This window comes from Pseudorasbora parva, chromosome 12, assembly GCF_024679245.1.
Source record: "Pseudorasbora parva isolate DD20220531a chromosome 12, ASM2467924v1, whole genome shotgun sequence".
Taxonomy (NCBI): Eukaryota; Metazoa; Chordata; class Actinopteri; order Cypriniformes; family Gobionidae; genus Pseudorasbora; species Pseudorasbora parva.
In genome coordinates this window covers 17654204-17675166 of record NC_090183.1, presented here as the reverse complement: position 1 = coordinate 17675166, position 20963 = coordinate 17654204, and the positions used below count along the sequence as shown (strand labels likewise).

Genomic DNA, 20963 nt, shown 5'->3' with positions numbered 1-20963 from the left:
TAGTTTTTTTTTTTTTTTTTTTTGACTCTTCATTGTGGACAAAAATGCAAGTTGCAGTACCTATATGCAAATTATATATATATATATACACACACTAACCTAAAGGATTATTAGGAACACCTGTTCAATTTCTCATTAATGGAATTATCTAATCAACCAATCACATGACAGTTGCTCCAATGCATTTAGGGGTGTGGTCCTGCTCAAGACAATCTCCTGAACTCCAAAGAATGGGAAAGAAAGTTGCTTTAAGCAATTTTGAGAGTGGCATGGTTGTTGGTGCCAGACGGGCCGGTCTGAGTATTTCACAATCTGCTCAGTTAATGAGATTTTCACGCACAACCATTTCTAGGGTTTACAACGAATGGTGTGAAAAGGGAAAAACATCAATTATGTGGCAGTCCTGTGGGTAAAAATGCCTTGTTGATGTTAGAGGTCAGAGGAGAACGGGCCGACGGATTCAAGCTGATAGAAGAGCAACTTTGACTGAAATAACCACTCGTTACAACTAAGGTATGTAACAAAGCATTTGTGAAGCCACAATATGCACAACTCTGAGGCAGATGGGCTACAACATCAGAAAACCCCATCGGGTACTACTCATCTCCACTACTAAAAGAAAAAGAGGCTACAATTTGCACAAGCTCACCAAAATTGGACAGTTGAAGACTGGAAAAAATGTTGCCTGGTCTGATGAGTCTCGATTTCTGTTGAGACATTTAGATGGTAGAGTCCGGCGTAAAGAATTTGGCGTAAACACAATGAGAACATGGATCTATCATGCCTTGTTACCACTGTGCAGGCTGGTGGTGGTGGTGTAATGTTGTGGAGGATGTTTTCTTAGCACACTTTAGGCCCCTTAGTGCCAATTGGGCATCGTTTAAATGCCATGGCCTATCTTAGCATTGTTTCTGACCATGTCTGACCATGTCTTCCAGCAGGATAATGCACCATGTCACAAAGCTCAAATCATTTCATATTGGTTTCTTGAACATGACAATGAGTTTGTGTACTAAAATGGCCCCCACAGTCACCAGATCTCAAGCCAATAGAGCATCTTTGGGATGTGGTGGAACGGGAGCTTCGTGCCCTGGATGTGCATCCCACAAATCTCCATCAACTGCAAGATGCTATCCTATCAATATGGGCCAACATTTCTAAAGAATGCTTTCAGCACCTTGTTGAATCAATGCCACTTAAGCCCCTTTCACACAGCGATTCCGGCAAATACACGGATATTGCGACCCGACATTTGTTCCCGGGCCGCTAGATTTGGTCCATTCACACTGCCAGCGAAATACTGTAATATGTGCGCTTTCACACACAACCCGTAATGGTCCCGGATCGAGTTAACACGTGACATCATGATGTGGCGTATAACGGCTAGCGATCTCAGCTTTCAGTGCGGATAGTAAGGAGCTCCGTGGTGTCGACTTGTGTCCAGTTTGCGCACATTTCTGCTTGTTTAATTTTAGTTTCTTTTGTATACGAACACTCTTTGCGTTTAAAACACAGACTAGCTCTTCTGGCACTGCAGGGTTGTATTATTGAAAAAACAAGCTCTAGGAGTCGCACGATAACTACGTACACGTTGCGGCATTAGTTTTGGCTTTTGTTCACACAGCGCTCGTCCCGGGTCAAATCCCGCAATGTTACTAGGTCCCCGACCCGGGTTCAATTCGGTAATCAATTCCGGGACGTGGTTGCTTTCACACAGAAGGCGACCCGGCAATGTTCCGTGAATATTGCGGGTCCGACGTGCAGTGTGAAAGGGACTTTAGAATTAAGGCAGTTCTGAAGGCGAAAGGGAGTCAAACACAGTATTAGTATGGTGTTCCTAATAATCCTTTAGGTGAGTGTATATACTTTTCTATATATAAAAAGTATAAAAGTATGTGGATGTGTATATATATATATATATATATATATATATATATATATATATATATATATATATATATATATATATATACACACACACATTTATATTTATATATAACTTTTCAGCTTCCCCTGACGGTTACAATGACTTGGTTTTACAATGAAAATGTGTGTGTAAAACTTTCCAAGGGTTATTCTGGACTCAATGTCATCCTCAATTCTCAATTTTGTTACTTCAAATTGTACAGATATAGTACGATTATATAGTGGCTTAGCCTTTCAAGAGATTTTTTTGAAGTCATAAAAGCTTTGAACAAGACAGTGTTAAGTTTTCACTCTTACATACCGCAGTAATGCAGTTTATCAGTTCAGCCGCTACTACCCCAAAGGTATATTTAACATAATTGGCTCTGTTTTATAGCAACATAATCTAAAGCATTGATTAGACATAAGTAAATCTTTTACATCTAGTAAATCTTTTAGATACTTTTTTTTCCCTCTCTCTCTCTCTCCCTCCCTCAGTCAGTCCATTCTTCAACTGTTCTCTTTTCGGGGACTGTTGTCCTTTACTCCTTCATTCTTGGTGCTCAGTCTCTTCAATACCTTCATGGGCTTAAATTTCCCTGCTTTCTTCTTCTGCTCACCCGGTCCATGAAACTCTGCCAAAAAAATAAATAAAAGAATAAATGCAAGATGTATTAGTATGAATGATGTGTAAAGTGAGAAAGTCAGAGAAAAACAAAATAACACTGACCTTTTTTCTTTAGCATAGCAGCTACTAGTTTGTCTTCCTCCTCCTCCCTAAAGAAGAAATTATGGAACTCTTCAAAAACAGCATACAAACTTGATACTAATACTATTTCTTACCAATTAACGTAAATTCAGCTAAGATAAAAATAGCACAGATACTACCACTCAGGTTCAGACTGAATTAAAGTGCATTTGCATTGACTGATTACCTCTGTCTGTCCATATCTATGTTGTTAATAATCTGGTTCCTCTGCTCAATTATAGTGACAAGTTCTGCCATCAATTGCTTTTCCCTGTCTTTGTCTTCTGGTGTCCATTCTTTCTCTATCAAAGATGCAAGCGGTTGGGAGAGAGAAAAAGGAGGGATTACAATAAACAACAGTTATTTGGAGAAAGGAGGATTTATTCACAAGAAAAGGTCAATCAGTACATTCTCACCATTTTTACATTGTTTCATACCTGGCTTGTTAAGTAAGCATCTAAGCTCATATTCCACATCGGCCTGTCTCTCCTCCAGGTTCTGCTGCTTAGCTCTAAAATCCAGACATCACACAGATTTATTGCTAACTTTAACCCAACTGAACTCCATCTTTCTGACCTCACCTGATCAGGCACTCTCACCACCACCCTTGCACTGTATATAAAATAAGCCTTAGCTGAAATGTCATTGAAACAGATACATTGCTAAATATACACTGAATTAAAAAAAAACTTTTTCAATAGAAAGACAGTCTCTTAGCTAAAGATAATTCAATAATAAAGAAGCCCAGTGCAAAAAGAATTTCTCTCATGTATTGAAACAGAAAAAAGGTTTAAAAAAAGTACAGCAAAAACAGTCTCACCCTTTTTTCTAGGTCTAGCTGTGTGCATTTGTAGTGTTTCTAAATTGATTTTCCAGCATTGTATAAGTTGATTTTAAAGCTTTTGCTTTTGCTTTTTTTTTGCAAAAGCTTTTGCCTCTATGTCACCATCTCTGTTTGAAACCTGCAATTGCAGTTATTTGCGTAATTATCATCTTTACGTGGGTTATGTATCGGCACGGCTCCTCAGCGAGGATGAATCTAATGTTTTGAGGGGTATGTGTGGCTGTTATTCATTCACCGGTTTGGATGCTGTACTTCGGAATCACATATTGTACGTCTTGGGAGTGTGACCAAAGTAAGAATTTTCACCAGAAAATGTCATCTGAACAAGTAACATGTCTGCCACTTTTGTTCTGACCAACTAAGAAAAAATCATTACAATAAATCGCACTGCCAATGGTGATTGAACCTAACGATTGCTTAGCTCACATCACATCAAATCAAGCAAATTAATATTATTGTTATACTTTGTTCTCAAATTGTTAATGTTAACATCAGTATAGCGTGATGTATTTAGTATGTAGTAGCGTTACCTGTAGATTTCAATTTAAGTCTAATCTTTTGATTTTGACTATAGGTGTATCTCCAGTTGTCACTGATGATTGTTGTTTGTAACTTTTTGGATTACAATCTGCCTTCAAAATTATTAATTTAATTATTCGAGCTGCTGTGAGAAAAAGCTATAAATGATCCGCCACCTGCAGCATCCTCACATGAGATTATTATAACACATTACAAGCTTACCATTGTAAATCAGGCAAAGGTAAAGAGATAGTTTTAAACACTGGCTAGTTATGTACTTGCTCAAAAATATATTTGTATAAAATGAATACATTTTTAATCAAAAAGTTATGGACTGCAGCTTTAATGAACTTGATGCACATGATACCATGACATACATATTAAGGGTATATAAGGGTGGCTTCACACAACATTTTTTGCAATAGTATGGTAAAATATCATGTTTTCATTGCTGTTGCAGGAGACTAAATGAATGCCAATAGAGCACTTACGTGTAGACCAGCTCAGCCTCTCTCCGTACTAGTAAGTGCTTCTCATGAATTAGAGTGAACCAGTCAACAAGTAGATGTTCCTCCTCATCGTCTAAAATAACAAAATAACAGAAAATAAAATCAATAAAAACACATCCAGGAATGGGACAATTTGCTTAGATTAGGTTGGAGTTCTTAGCCTGGGGATCAGTCTCATGCTCCTTTTTTTTTTTTTTTTTTTTGTGGTGAGCAACAGGCAAGAAACCTTTAGATAACCTGGCTGAGTGCAGTTACTTTTCCTAATATGAAAGATGGTAATGAGTACACTGACAAAAAAATTTGAAAAGGATGCCAATGATTATTTACTATCACTCCCGGACACTCCTCATGGACAAATCACAGTTATTCTGTAGCATGTGGTTCTCTTACCATTTGAACAGTCTCGTAAGCTCTTCTCCAGATCCACCCCTCTTCGCTCCAGTTCATCTAACCGTTTCTCCAAATCACTCATCTCAACATGAATGTCTTCTACTGGGATATACTGGTCTGACTGAACCTACCAAATATGATGACAGGACAACTCATTATAAATGATATATGCCACAGTTATAGTTCCTTTCTTAAAAGTCACAGAACAAAACCCAACATAATCATGATGCTAAACTACAACCAAAAAGGCAAGAGATATCTGTTGCGCCTCACTCTGCGTTTAATAAGAGGAAATCCATGTCCAGGAGCAGGAGGTCGTGCAGGACGGGGCCCTTTCGGGGGTCTGGATACAAAAGTGCTGACAGAGGTGGTCGTCTTCCGATTAAATGGATTCTCTTTACAAGTGCGCTGAAGATGACAGTGATGAGAGAGCATAAAACAAAGATATTGAACAAAGAAATTAAGAAAGGAAAGCTCCTGGATTCAGGTGGAGACACTTCTGACACCCCCTTGTTTTCTCCGCTGCCCCATTACTCAATTAAATATTTTTGCCACTAAATAGTGGTTACATTTCTCAGGAAATTTTAAAGCAGTCAAAAGTGTCATTATTGGCCAACACTTTAGAGTCACTCTCACAACAAACAAAGGTACATTCCACTTCCTCTTTTAGCCACTGTCCAAAAACTGCATTAAAACATGCCAAGTGTGCATTATTGTACCACATTTGAAGCTTTTGAATTAGTAATAATGGTTTGGGATGTTGAATCAGTGTCATAAGAAAGTTGCTATACACATAAGAGCTGCATTTTTGTGACAAAAGAAACATTTTTAGGCGGTAACTGGTTTAAGCAGATCATTTTAATTTATAAAATAAAAAGATCATTAATTCAAACTGAATTTTTTGACTGTATTCGTGATCAAGTACGCGATGCATTTTTATGTTCCGTTTCAAAAGCAAATGTCTTGATTGATTCAAAACATTTGAACAGCAGTGTACGTCTTGACAGTAAATCTAACCTTGCCTGGAGTGCTGGGTGTCTGTGAAGAAGGTGAAAGTTTTAGCCCTGTAATGAGGCAGGATGAAGGTGCTCTCATACTGCGACTGGTTTGTGGGGTGGCGGGTGCTGAGCTGGTATTGGTAGGTGGTGGTGGAGGAGACAGGTTTGGAGAACAGTGAGGCTGAAGCTCAGATGCTGGGGACCGGGCAGAAGTAGGAGTGTTGATAGATGGTTCAGACACACTCTTGGAGAACAAATGGTCCTGTTCGCTGGACGCAGATTGCTGAGGGACTGCACTGTAGTCTGAGGAAGAGGAGGAAAGGCTCTCTGTGCTTAGAGCTAGAGAAGAAGCAGGAGAGGAAGTCTGAGATGAAGGAAAAGCTAAAGAACAGGAGGAAAGAGACAACCCAGAAGAAAAAAAATATATATAACAGAAAATACAGATGTGAGTAGCTAGACAACTGCAATATCTTGTAACACAGTGGTTCTCAAACATGAGGCCAGAGCCCACAAGGGTCCTCCTCAACAAACTTTTGCAGGGTTACAGGATGACTTAAAAGTATTTAAATGAATTATTATTAGTAGGGTATTAGACTATTCTAACTCGAAGTTAAAATGCTATATTTCTATATTTCTGCAATATAGATTTATTGCAGCGGCAGTGCGCATGTTCCTTTCGGTTAGATAGAATTAGTGATTTAAAAGCCCAGATACCGTTATTATCGATGTGGTCACATCACACTTTGATTAACCGGTGGGAAAATGTCCCCACCGTCACACCTCTACTGTACATTCGCGAGATGGATGCGCATTGCTTAGAGTTTATCACAGATAAGGACAAGAACGTAGGCTAATAGTCAAATGTAAATGCAGTCAAATGCAACCTATGAAATACAATTCTATCGATGTCGCAACAATAAGAAAAGAAATGCGCATATTGTCATAACTTAGAGTTTACACACAGTTCTGTTGTGTCTATGAACAGAAGCTATTCCCAGATATTGCCAGATAATCACTTTACCTCTACAATACTTATAACAGAATTGGATCGTTTGTGATTCTGTCTGTCATGATTTCTTGCATTGTCTTGAGACAATTCTCTATTGTTAGCCTAGCCCACAGTCATTATGGTTCATCATATCGCCTTCTACTGGATGTAAAATGCTCTCTGGTAGCCTACATTTTAGAATATTAAGAGCTACTTCTGTAGTTATTTTGGTGAAAGTAACTCAAAAGTAATACAGGAGTAATGTAACGCATTACAATTCTGAGACAGTAATATTGTAATGTATAAGAATTACTTTTAAATAGCAGTATAAGTAATCTATAATATATTACAGTTTGGAAGTACCTTGCACAACACTGATTATGATGATAAACGGTTAGAGGAAACTGGCTTTACCAAACAGAATACAGAAAGGCTTTAGTCAAACTGTATATTACGAAACGCTATTGGCTGTTTCAAAAAAGGCGAGGAGTTGCTTACAGCTGGAGACGTTTCAGGGGAAATCACGTCAACACATTGAATAATGCGGCATGTTTCAAGGCACTTCAGTGGGCCTTTAAAGGGTTAGTTCACCCAAAAATGAAATCTATGTCATTAATGACTCACCCTAATGTCGTTCCACAACGGTCATCTTCGGAACACAGTTTAAGATATTTTATGTTTAGTCAGAGAGCTTTTCTGTTCCTTCAATGAAAGTGTATGCACACTATACTGTCAATGATTCAGATCGCCAGTGTCACGTGATTTTAACAGTTTGGCAGTTTTATACGCAATCCGAATCATAAATCAATCCGCTGATTCATAACCGTTTGAATCTTTATTTGAGGATTGAAAACAACCAGGAAGAGAAGACAATGCTGCATAAAGTCGTAGTTTTTGCTATTTTTGGACCAAAATGTATTTTCGATGCTTCGAAAGATTGTAACTAACTGATCTCCCATATGGACTACTTTGATGTTGTTTTTATTCTTTCTAGACATGGACAGTATAGTGTGCATACACTTTCATGAAGGAACAGAAAAGCTCTCTGACTAAATATAAAATATCTTAAACTGTATTCCGAAGATGAACGGAGGTCATACGGGTGTGGAACGACATTAGGGTGAGTCATTAATGACACAAATTTAATTTTTGGGTCAACAAACCCTTGTGTACTGACCTACTTTTGATTTATTCATACAAAATTTGACAAATTCATGACACTTCATTATACAGTAAATTCCATTTTATGAATTGATTCTGCTATTCCATCCACATTTTCTGCACTACAGAAATAATAGGGTCATAATTTAAAGCCAAGATACGTAATTCAAGACTTTCTGCTCCGATTTTTATTGCTGACATTTTTAAAGCCTTAAATTGTGGAAGGTCAAATTAAGACTTTTTATTAGAAATACTACTGGTTAAAGGGGTGGTGGCCCCACTGACTTCCATAGTATGGAGAAAAAAAATACTATGGAAGTCAATGTGGCCCATCAACTGTTTGGTTAAAGACATTCTTAAGAATATCTTCATTTGTGTTCAGCAGAACAAAGAAATTCCTACAGGTCTGGAACAACTTGAGGGTGAGTAAATGTCATACTTAAAGCAGAAATACTATAAGCCTATTTTGGGACAACAAGCAACCACTGTTGTAACAACACCTGACTATTACAAGCATGACAAAGTGTTTGGTTAATTTAGACATTGGAGTTAAAATTCAGTCTTCCCCATAAAGTTAAATGAATGTGCCAGACACTGTAAGCAACTAACCTGATGTAGCAGGATTTGGAGCTTTTGGTGCTGGTCTCTTCTTTCTTCTGACACTTACAGGACTTTCTGAAGGGGCAGGACTTTCTCTTTTTGTGTCCTCACCTGCGGCTTCAGTAGCCTGAGTGATGCCATACCAGGGATGACTAGCCAGTACTGGACCAGGGGGATCATCAGGGCCTGTTTCTGGCTCCTCTTCATTATCGAAGGGATTTGGAGGAGAAGCTGGTCTTGATCCCTCCTCCTTTTTTAAAAGAGATGAACCAGTACAGGGAGGTATGACTATACCAGTGGGTGGGCGAGGTGCTGGTTTCTTCTTTGTTTCTGATTGCACCAGAGTCAGCCAGGGTGGGTCTTTTGGTTTAGGAGTGTCACTCGCCTTGCTAGAGTTGGGAAAGGAATGAATTACAACCACTGAGTGAAAATCTTTTAATGTGTTTGAAATAAGTCTTCTGCTCAACAATTTATTTGATCAAATGGTGAAAAGTGAAAACAGTACTGTTGTGAAATATTACAACTTAAAATATTCTGTTTTAATATATTTTAAAATATAACTTATTCCTGTGATGGCAATGCTGAATTTTCAACATCCTCACTCCAGTCTTCTGTATTACATGATCCATCAGAAATGAGTCTAATCTACTGGTTTAATGCTCAAGAAACATTTATTATTAATATCAATGTTGAAAAGATTGCTGTTTAACATGTTTCTGGAAACTGTGATACACTATCATCCACAATTATGGGATAAGTAGGATTTAAAATAGAAATAAATAATATATACATATATTTAGCAAGGATACATTAAAGGGGTACTTCAGCGCTGGGAAGATGAATCTGTATTTAAACTGGGTCATCAATGCAGTAGAAATGTGAAATTATTTTTGAATTTGGTGTCTTCTAGACTGAGAAAAGACAGAAAATGTATTTTTGTCCCATGGGGATGAAAGACTACAATTCCCAGAATGCTTCGCTGCCCTGTGAGGCCATTCCCAACACCACCAACTTCATTACTGTGACTGAGTTGGAGAAGACACTACAATTAAAAACTGAACGGGTCTGTTCAATATAATGAGTGAGTCACCGCGCGAGTATCACAGCAATGAGCACTAACTGCAGGAGTGATGAGAGCTGAGGTAATCGCGACTACATTCGCGGCATACATTCACAACGCGAGTTCAGTCTGGCACGCGTTTCAGTTCATGCCTTTGCAAGCTTAACTTTCATAGAAATGAATTTGAGAAGTTAAAAGACTTACATTGCTCACCATAGCTCCGTTTAAATGATCCTGTCTGCAAGCTGAGCTCTCCCTGCCAGCTGAGTGTTATCTCCCCATCCCCCATGCGCAGATTCAAAACATGCGGAAATGGCTCCCTCTGCTGGCTGTAGTCTTTAGCCTCTGGGCAAACATTCCTCCTATGATGCAAAAATCGTCATTTTGCATCATAGGAGGAATTTTTCCAGAAATAAAATGCATAAATCTCTTGTCTCAGGGAGATATGAGGGGGGAAAGCACAATAATTTGAATATTCTCCAGGGTTTCTACTGATACAAAGCCATATGCTAATCGCTGAAGTAACCCTTTAAATTGATCAAACGTGGCAGTAAATATATTTATAATGTTACACATGATTTCTACATACCAAAGAATCCAGAATTTTTTTTATCATAGTTTCTACAAATATATTAATCAGCAAAACCCTTTTCCAAGTTAATATTAATAGGAACCATTATTAATAACTGAGCATATTAGAATTATTTCAAAATAATGATTCAAGTAACGATTTCTGAGTTTTCATTTCTTGAGATTTGTCATCATAAATTAATTACATTTTAAAATGTATTAAAATAGAAAACTGTCATTTTAAATGTTTCACAATATTACTGTTTTACTGTATTTTTGGTCAAACTTTTTGACCGGTAGTGTACATGAAAAAGAAACAAAACCTGAACAACAATGACACAAATGTAGAATATAAAGCAGATGAGATGTGAGGAATTATCTTACCGAACAGGTGAGTGCAATCTTTCTTTTGGCACAGGAGCTTGAGGAATTTGAGTGTCAGCATCTTTTAGAGCCACAATCAACAGATGAATAAAAACATTTTACAGAATACATATAAATAACTTATGATATTGTGGCCAATTTTATGTTTGACATTTTTGCTTACCACTGACTGTAGGACTTTTTGAGGGTCTGGATGGGCGTAGCCTCGGGATAGGGCGAGGAGCAGGGGTGGGCTCAAATACCCGTCTAGGAGCTGGTACTGGTCGACCCTCTGCTGCTGTACCCTTCACTTTGGTTGTTGGCACATCACCATTGGCCACATTAGCTAGCTTTTGGTCGTCTTGTTGTGTGTCCTGATCCTCCTCTTCAGATTCATCAAAAGGATTTGGTGGACTAGAAGAACGAGGTTCACTGTGCTCTATCTCAATGTTTGACCTGCTATCTGGCTGCTCTCTTACTGCTTCTTCTATTTCACTTATTTCCTTTTCTTCTTTTATTTTTTCTGGGGTGATCTCAACATCACTGTGTAATGCTTTAGATTCTAAACTCTCACTGTGTGAATCGTTTGGGCTTGTTGAGTTGAGTGTGACTAGTCGATTACTCGTATCTGAATGACCATTCTTATTGTTGGAGACAGATCTGGTGAAGTGGTGTGTGCAAACTAATGATCCAGGATCCTCTGTGAACTTGTAAGAACCAGGCAATAAAGTTCTGCTGCATTCCCTACATCTGAAATGAAAGCAGAAATTCTCACTCAAAAATTAATGAAAACAGAAGCAACTATTATTTATTATAACTGCTATTTTTTTTGCACTATAAGCTTTAAAAGATAATTTCACAATTCATTCTTTTTCCAAAAATGCAAATTCCGAACATTATCCTGAGAGGAAATTAGGGCTGAATTAAATCAAGAGACAACTGAAAGAAACAACTTTGCACCTGAAGCAGTTCCGATGATAAAGTTTGCCATCAACTAGGATCCTCTGAACCAGGTGAACATGCTTCCCACAGACTGAACATGTGCTGCTCAGAGTACTGCGCTTTGATTGGCTATCTGCACCAGACTGTGTAGCACCAAGTACCAGGACGAGGATGGAAGGTTGAAAAACAGGGAGAGATAAGAGGAATGATAGTAAGATCCATTGATATCTATTTGGGATCATATTGCATATTTTTTATACTTTGTTAAAGGGTTATTTCACCCCAAAATGTTTTAATTCTATCATTAATTACTCACTCTCATGCCATTCCAGACCCGTAAGATCTCCATTCATCTTCAGAACACAAATCAAGATATTTCTGTTGAAATCCGATGACTCAAAAAGGCCTCCATTGGCCAAAAGGCACTAAAGACGTTGTTAAAAGTCTCTCTCACTATGGTGGTTCTACAATAATTTTATTAAGCGACGAGAATAGATTTTGTGCGCACAAAAAAACAACTAAATAACAACTTATATAGTGATGTAGCCTAGAAATCTAGACGCACCCTAGCGGCAGCAAATTTAATCTGCCGCGAGTGTCGTTAAGGGAAGATATTTTCTGAGTTTTGCTGACCGGATACCGCAAAAGTTTAATCTCTCAACTAGCTCTGCTTCACCTTCGTTGCTCTGGTTGGTTGTAGCGCTATCCAATTGCGTGCAGACGGAGTTTCAAGGACAACCCTTTATCCCGCCCCTTGGATTAAGCCCTGTCAATGGTGAGTTTCCGACCAAACATCTTGATGTGGGTCTGGCTTGTCAGGCTAATATTGATGGCCGATTTCAAAACACTTTTTCCTGAAGCCTCGACACATTATGAATCAGCAGGAATTGATTAATGAGTCGCTACACTGATTCATTAAGCTGTAAGCATAAAGTTTTGCGTGCAAAAACTAATTTTTGTCGCTTCATAAAATTATTGTAGAGCCACTGTAGTGAGATGGGCTTTGTAACAACGTCTTTGGTGCTTTTTATGGGTCTTGAGAGAGGAAATGACATTGTGGTCAATATAGGGCTTTCTGAGCCATCAGATTTCAACAAAAATATCTTCATTTGTGTTCCGAAGATGAATAGAGGTCTTATGGGTGTCGAATGACATGAGGGTATTATTAAGGGTATAATTAATGACAGAATTTTAATTTTTGGGTGAACTAACCCTTTTATACATTGTTCTGTATAAATACTGTATGTATATAAATATGTATACAATTTTGGTATTAGAAAATTGGTACAAATTGTATCAAGCAAACAATGTAAAAATAAGTTTTACTTTGAAAACATGCAAGCAGGTGCTTTTCTCAAACTGATGTGATGAATTGATTGACCAACTTATTTTACTGGCTAGGAGCTTGGTCAAAGAGGGACAAAAAAGATTTTAAAAAATGAGAGAGCAAAATTTTGTCTGTGAAAAGTAGAAACAGTGGTAGCAAAAGTGATGTCTGGCCCAGGATAATTGACATCTTCACCTTTTATTCAAATATTATTTAAAATGTGTTAAAGATGTTGTAAGCATACTGTGTAGTTGTGCTTGGATTGTGGTTTTATTTGTGATAATGCAATGAAATGTCAAATTGTGCAGATATATTTTTAGGCCTGGCTATCATACAAAGAAATTATGAACACACATAAAAACAAGAGAAAAACTAAATATTAATAACTGATTATGATGTAGTCAATGTATGCTTTTTTGTAAGCTTTTGTTTTGTTTTTCTTTGTAGTTAGAAACAATACATCCACTCTAGACATAACTTTTGTCCACTACTCCTTTCTGGAGAGGCAAAATTATTATTTGGTCCCCTTTAGCTTCTAAAGCTCACCAATATCTGCCATAAATCAAACACATAATTTGGCTCTGCTGGCTGATTTGCTAACTCTTTGCTCTGAATACATGGAATCAGGCCAAAATGGATCTCATTGCTCTCCATTTTGTGTTGTAATGACATTCCACTCATGCTGCAACTACACATTTTAGGATAATTTGTCTGTGCACAAAGAGTGTTGTTGGGTCTACAGCTATGTAGAGAATACGATTTTAAGAAGAAATAGAAGTTGAACAAGAAAAGGTCTGTTTTTAAAAGCACAATGCTGTCTTCTTTACCTCAGTCTGAGCGTCACGGTCCTCTAGAGGAGCAAATGGTCTCTTTATGGCTGGCTTAATGCGGCCAGGACCACCAGGGCTCTTTATGCATGTGGGGACAGCTGAATAGAGGATTCAAAAAAAGAGTTATTCAGTAACATGTGTCCAGCATTTTTTTTCTACATAAAATGCACTAATTTAATGAAAATGCAAGTCATACACCTAGACATAAAATATGTACAGCATGGAAGAGTTATTTGCACAAACAGCAAAGCTGGTTTGTTTGCTTGCACCACCAAATGGTTAGTGTGGTGTAACCAGTTCCGACCACACCATAATAACGATCAGAAAATTCTTATTCAATAAAAAAATCAGGGTGGGAATTTTTTGGTCCAACAGACACAGTGGGTAAAGAATACTACATTTTATCAGGCAATTTTTATATAACACTATATATTGCCAAAAGTATTTGGACATCCCTCTATATCATTGACTTCAGGTGTTCCAATCACTGACATGGCCAAAGGTTAATAAAATCAAGCCCCTAGGCATGCAGACTGCTTCTACAAACATTTGTGAAAGAATGGGTCACTGTCAGGAGCTCAGTGAATTCAAGCGTGGTAACGTGATAGGTTGCCACTGTACCATAAGTTCATTAGTGAAATTCCCTCACTACTAAATATTCTGCGGTCAACTGTTAGTGGTATTATAACAAATTGGAAGCAATTGGGAACAGCAGCAACTCAGCTAGGAAGTGGTAGGCCACGTAAAATCACAGAGCGGGGTCAGCGCATGCTACAGACAATAGCTACAGACCTCAAATTTTATGGGCCTTCAGATCAGTGCGTAGAGAGCTTCATGGAATGGGTTTCCGTGGCAGAACAGCTGCATCCAAGCCTTACATCATTAAGTGCATTAGTGCAATGTAAAGCGTTGAATGCAGTGGTGTAAAGCACACTGCCACTGGACTCTAGAGCAGTAGAGAAGTGGAGTTCTCTGGAGTGATGGATCACGCTTCTCTGTCTGGCAATCCGATGGATGAGTCTGAGTTTAGCGGTTGTCAAGAGAACGGTACTTATCTGACTGCACTGTGCCAAGTGTAACATTTGGTGGAGTGGGGATTATGTTGTGGGGATGTTTTTCAAGGAGTTGGGCTTGGCCCCTTAGTTCCAGTGAAAGGATCTCTTAATGCTTCTGCATACCAGGACATTTTGGACAATTTAATGCTCCCAACTTTGTGGGAACAGTTTGGGGATACCACCTTCCTGTTCCAACATGACTGCTCAACAGGGCACAAAGCAATGTCCTTAAAGACACGGAGGAGTGAGTTTGGTGTGGATGAACTTGACTGGCCTGCATAGAGTCCTAACCTCAATCCGATAGAACCTTCATAATCTTTAGGATGAATTAGAGCAGAGACAGCGAACCAGGCCTTCTCGTCCAACATCCGTGCCTAAACTCACAATGCCGTGTTAAGCCTTTGCGAGCCCTGGGCTAAGCTTTTGCGGGGCCCTTGCCACCCCCCGATCCAAAAATGTATTATAAGTGCAGTCAAACAAAAAAACATATAAAAGCACACACGTTATCGTGAAATAAAAATAAACTAACACATAATAATATCTGATAGTATTTGTGTATTTTTAAACATGTACATATTAAACAATATTATCGAATAACGAGGTACAAATCAGAAACAAGCCGAGCAAATAAAAAAATTAATTATATAGGCTATCACTCCAGGGCGAATCTAGAAAATTAGTTATGGGATGGAAAGCGGGTGGAATGAGAAATATGAGGGGTGGCAACACTGAAGCAAGCATCCTTGCATCCTTGTTCTTGTGGACTCAAGTAATGGTCTAAAAAGATTAAAGACTGTTGTGTGATAGATTTTTCCTGAACCTGATAGCTGGACTGCATGGAAACTTAAAGTGATTACAAGTTCATATCAATATTAATTTATGAAGCATGACAAACAAAACTGATTATTATCAGCATTACAATACACCGTTTAAATGTCACGTTTAAACACACTAGGCCTACATTTAAACAACGTTTTATTCAATTAATCACTTTATATTTACTTTATATTTATTATGTATTGCGTTGCTCACGCAAGTGGCAAAACGTTTAAAATAGGGCTATGTAAAAAAAAAAAAGCAAGAAAGAAAGCGGGTTTTCGGGGCTCTGGGCTTGAATCTGTTATACTACATTAAACCCTATGGATTAAGAAGGGGAAGTCATTAAAGTTCATGTGCATGTAAAGGCAGATGTCCCAAAACCTTTGTAATTATAGTGTATGATATTAAACAAATGTAAAAAGCAAATCTCAAAAGCTGAAATCACAATGTATTTTCACATCAGAATTTTCTTTAAAATAATCAAATTCAGACCTTTCAAAACATTCAAAAAACAGTTACAACCTAATAACCTAGGTCTTTCTGTTTTTCATTGTCCAAGTGGCCTTTGCAGTTTGTGGTGCACTTTAAACATATGGGTCCCCTTTCAATTTATGCTGTTTAATGCGATGTAAGACTGCTAAAATAAAGCAAGTATGACAATACCACAGATAGTCACTTGCAATTTCAGTCACTCTGTGTCTGTGACAGCACATCACTTGTTGCAAAAAGAAATATGTGTTGCAGATAACACTGCAGTTAGTTCACGTCTGCAGCTAAGATTTGAATGAGATATGTGGTGTCATTCTAGAGAGGGTTTGGTTGTGTTGAAATTTGTATCTCTTAAATAAATATAAATCTAATTGCATAGATTGGGCAAACTTGTAGCAAACTTTTCAAAATGATAAATCCCATGACATTTTGATTGTTTGCCCTTGCAAGAATTGGTTTTGTAATAAATTTTTGTGACTATACATTTATCTGCCTGTTGCTTGTATAATGTTGAGAATTGGTTATGTTTAGGGGTTAGGTTAATAGACTATTATCTACATAATTGAATAACGTTCATAATAGTAACTTTATTGTAATATAAATTATTGTGGCTTTATTATGGTTGTTCAAATTAAAAATAATAACCTAAAATAAAATCTCATGATGACAAACTTATACCCCACCACTTTATTACATAATGATAAAATCCCCAAGCGGTTTCTCATTTAAAGCAGTAGCTTTACTTGTGGCAACATTGCAATAACTGCCCTAATAAAAAAATGCCATGAGGACATTTTCACTGTCTGTGTAGAGACGCATAGAGCGCTTGGACATGCACTTGTCTCTCTGGGCGCATGTGCTTGTGGGTGTAAATAAAATAATGGTATAAGTCAGCATATCTGTTATATCTGCAGAATTTAATACTCACTGTGAGATTTGTTGGTGAAGTAGTTATAATACTGAGATACATAGGTAATGATGCTTAATCTGTCAGGCACTCTCATGGACACCATGTCTTCCGGATCCAGCAAGGCAGGAATACCCAACTCACTCTCAGAAATCTCAAATGCCTTCATGTAAAAAAGAGAAAGGTTGCATAACAGCAAGTATGAACAGCCAAATACAGCACACTCACAGACACAACCTTCATTATGGCACATGCTGTCATACTAAATACACAAATACATGTAATACAAAAAACAAAAACAAATTCAAAGCCATAAAGGAGTATTTAGCATGTTTTGTCTATAATGATGTTGTCAATAACCTTAGAAAGCCTTTTTTTTTTTTTTTACAATAGTAACAACCATTTGTCACGTTTTAAAAAAACAGTTAACAACCAATATTCACACCAGCTACTAACTAGTAAGTATCTGGTTCTACAGTTAACTATAGTCAGTCAATGTTGACTTACATGATTTAATTAACAATTTATTTTTTAACACTTGCATTTATTTGTAAACAGTTATAAAAATCTGTACAAAAAAAGGGTTTTAGTATGACTTTAGCCAGTGTACACATTAACATCACCGTTTATGCAAAGTCACAATGGACTACAATGATGATATATGGAAGAAAAGTGAGAATTACTCTATCATGTGACTGACAAAAATATAGAGGTGATTGCTGCAACCACTTCCTGTTTCTAGAGTGGTTCTGAAACACTAAAACACAATTTAAGAAGTTGATTCTGCATTAAGATTCATATCAACAGCATACGTTATCATTATTATAGCCTCCCATATCTCATTTTAGTCCAGCTGTCCGTGTGATACTTACCAGACGATTGTTCTCAAATACATTTTCTTTTGAGAGGGAGTCAAAATCTCTAGGGGAAAAATAAACAAAAAAACATTTTTTTAGCAAGTGCAAAGTCATGAATCACAAACATCCCAATGTTTATTGAAAATACACAAGAAAAAAATGCTAATTTACTCCATTTAGTAACAAATGATTTGGCTTTCTTTGCGTATGACTTATGTCAATATTTTTGTCTAAAGGATAATTTTGCATATAAAAGCTGATCTGGTCATTGGTCATTAAGAATTACACTCGAATACAGATACAACTTAATTAACTGACTAAAAGTAACAAAACTCTAATTTTAATTAAATTGAAACGTGAACTTCACATAGAGTTTACTTCTACTTTATTGTGATTTGTATGTTAAATATCTCATTAAAAGCCTGTGTGGCTGGAACACAAATTATAACTTAATAAATAACCTGCTAATTATAAACGGTCTCATTCTTTTAACTAATTATTGAGTATATGCTGATATGTCTTGGAGGTAAAATAACTTTTAACAAATAGTAATTATTAAATTATGTTACGTTTTTTTTAATATACATTTTAATAAACCTGCATCATTCTCATCTTTCAAAGTAATCGTATAATTCCAGAAGATTGGGATTAAATCATTGGAATTATTTTTACTTCACCATTTTAATTTTAATTACTTTTTGGACCCCAATGAGTTTCACTGGATGTAAAAACAACAACAACTAATACGTTGTTCATAAATGTTATTCTGTTCTCCAAAAAAGGAAATGGAACGGTATGAGGATTTGTAAATTATGACAAAATTTCCACTTTGGTTGAACTTTTCATGTGGACCAGACAGCGTGTCACTTCCTGTTTATTTGAAGTCACACCTAACAATAGCACAATACAAGCTGGAGCTACATCTCCACAAAACATGTAAGGAAGCAACGTTTCCGTCTGTTAAAGATGTTCCTGCCTTATTTAAGATTAAGATTATTATATTTCAGGATGCAAGTTATGTCTTCTTCTGAGAAGTGGAAAATACAAACAAATTAAAGATGGAGTTTCAAAGATGCTCACATGAGATCAGGTCTGTGTCTGTGGATGATGGCACAGAAGGCCAGTCCATCTCTGAAGGATGAAGACATGTTTGTAATGTTCACATTACTGTAACCTTCACACTGGTTCCTGCACCAGTCCTGCAAAGCTTTTAGGGAGCCCATAGTCGAGATTCAATCCCAAGTCCACACTTATAGCCTCATCCGGATCTTGAAATACACATGAAGACTCATGAGAGTTCATGAGAAACCCTTTTCCACATGTCCCTGACCGGTACAGTTAGATCTCGCTGTCTGAAATGTCTCCTATTCCATTCGATCAAAGTAAGCAGTTTAGCAACGGTCAGTAGAGCTTTAACCGGACTGTCCAAAAAAAAAAAAATCAACCCACGAATGGAGTCAAACTCCAACTTGAGTTACAGGCTTGACTGTCTGTTTCTCAAAATGAGAAAGCAGTGATACTTCGACGTTTCATTAACAAAAACACGATACATAGTCAGAAAGCCGGATAATGTAGGCCTAACAGTTAAATGCTCTTTTAGGCGTTGCGTGTACTGACGAATTTGTTGCACAGACGCGTTTAGACGGTTTAGACTCGCATGCCAAGAAATTCGTTGTCAAAATAAAAGTCATGTCCAATTTGATGCAAAGCAAACCTTACACAAAACTTAAACCAAACTATTTTATTTATTTGTCTGGCTTGATGGATGTTTGTGTCCTGCTTTATTCTTTTTATATAAAGCAGTAATAATATAATATCTTCTTCTTCTTTCGGCTAAAGCCTTCAGGGGTCGCCACAGCGAATCATCTGCCTCCATCTAGTCCTATATCCTCTTCTCTCAGACCGACTACTTCATGTCCTCCTTCCTTCACTACATCCATAAACCTCCTATTTGGTCTTCCTCTTGACCTCCTGCCTGGCAGCTCTAACCTCAGCATCCTTTTACTAATTCACTCTCCCTCCTCTGAACATGTCCAAACCATCTCAACCTGGCCTGTCTAACGTCGTCTCCAAAACATCTCACATGTGCTGTCCCTCTGATGTACTCATTCCTGATCCTATCCATCCTCTTCACTCCCAAACCTCAACATCTTCAGCTCTGCTATACCTCTAGCTCTTCCTCCTGTATAATATAATATAATATAATATAATATAATATAATATAATATAATATAATATAATATAATATAATATAAAATAATATAATCATTTTATTCTTAAGTTATGCATACTGATTTTTCTTTTCACGTTAAAATTGTGATGGTATAAAAAAAAGTGAATTAAGCAAAAATATTTATTATTAATCGAGTGAAATTATATAATCATTTTATTCTTAAGTTATGCATACTGATTTTTCTTTTCACATTAAAATTGTGATGGTATAAAAAAAGTGAATTAAGCAAAAATATTTATTATTAATCGAGTGAGTGTGTGTGTGTGTGTGTGTGTGTGTGTGTGTGTGTGTGTGTGTGTGTGTGTGTGTGTGTGTGTGTGTGTGTGTGTGTGTGTGTGTGTGTGTGTGTGTGTGTGTGTGTGTGTGTGTGTGTGTGTGTGTGTGTGTGTGTGTGTGTGTGTGTGTACTCAACTGCCATGCACTAAACAGGTATTAGAACTTTTGAAAAATCTCATCCCTCTGATGTACACATTCCTGATCCTATCCATCCTCTTCACTCCAAAAGAGAACCTCAACATCTTCAGCCCTGCTACCTCTATCTCTTCCTCCTGTATAATATAATATAATATAATATAATATAATATAATATAATATAATATAATATAATATAATATAATATAATATAATATAATATAATATAATATAATATATAATTATAAATTGAACATTTCAGAAGATACAATCAGGTTTCTCATGGGACAGCCAGTCAAAATGAATATTGTTTAAATGTATTAGTTTACATTATAGGCCTAGTACTTGCATAGCCTACTACATAATTTATTAATATCTATTGTAGGTCTATTACTTTTCATATTATAAATGTATGAATGCAATGGAAAAAAATACATT

At 37.0% G+C, this 20963-nt stretch overlaps 1 protein-coding gene across 2 annotated transcripts; it reads right to left on the bottom strand.

The window, feature by feature from the left end:
- Window positions 1-2382: 2382 nt before the first annotated feature.
- On the bottom strand, window positions 2383-19595 carry micall1a (MICAL-like 1a). Of its 2 annotated transcripts, none has more exons than XM_067459380.1 (16): window positions 18962-19595; window positions 17897-17945; window positions 17046-17187; window positions 13752-13852; window positions 11616-11740; window positions 10840-11405; window positions 10677-10737; window positions 8672-9051; window positions 5933-6294; window positions 5189-5323; window positions 4916-5042; window positions 4508-4598; window positions 3091-3164; window positions 2841-2955; window positions 2636-2682; window positions 2383-2540 (listed from the first exon to the last, which is right to left on the bottom strand). In XM_067459380.1, exons 1-16 carry the CDS (start codon window positions 19102-19104, stop codon window positions 2416-2418), a joined length of 2643 nt encoding a protein of 880 aa, XP_067315481.1. In that variant the 5' UTR covers window positions 19105-19595; the 3' UTR covers window positions 2383-2415. The 2 variants fall into 2 exon arrangements, with proteins under 2 accessions (XP_067315481.1, XP_067315482.1); XM_067459381.1 differs by having other exon boundaries at window positions 5933-6252.
- Window positions 19596-20963: the final 1368 nt, after the last annotated feature.

Coding starts and splice junctions, on each gene's coding strand:
- micall1a (XM_067459380.1), bottom strand. CDS start 19,104: ATGGGCTCCCTAAAAGCTTTGCAGGACTGGTGCAGGAACCAGTGTGAA. Junction 11,406..11,615: donor TATCATCGGAACTGCTTCAG/GTGCAAAGTTGT, acceptor CTTTCATTTCAG/ATGTAGGGAATGCAGCAGAA. Junction 3,165..4,507: donor GAGGCTGAGCTGGTCTACAC/GTAAGTGCTCTA, acceptor TCTGGATTTTAG/AGCTAAGCAGCAGAACCTGG.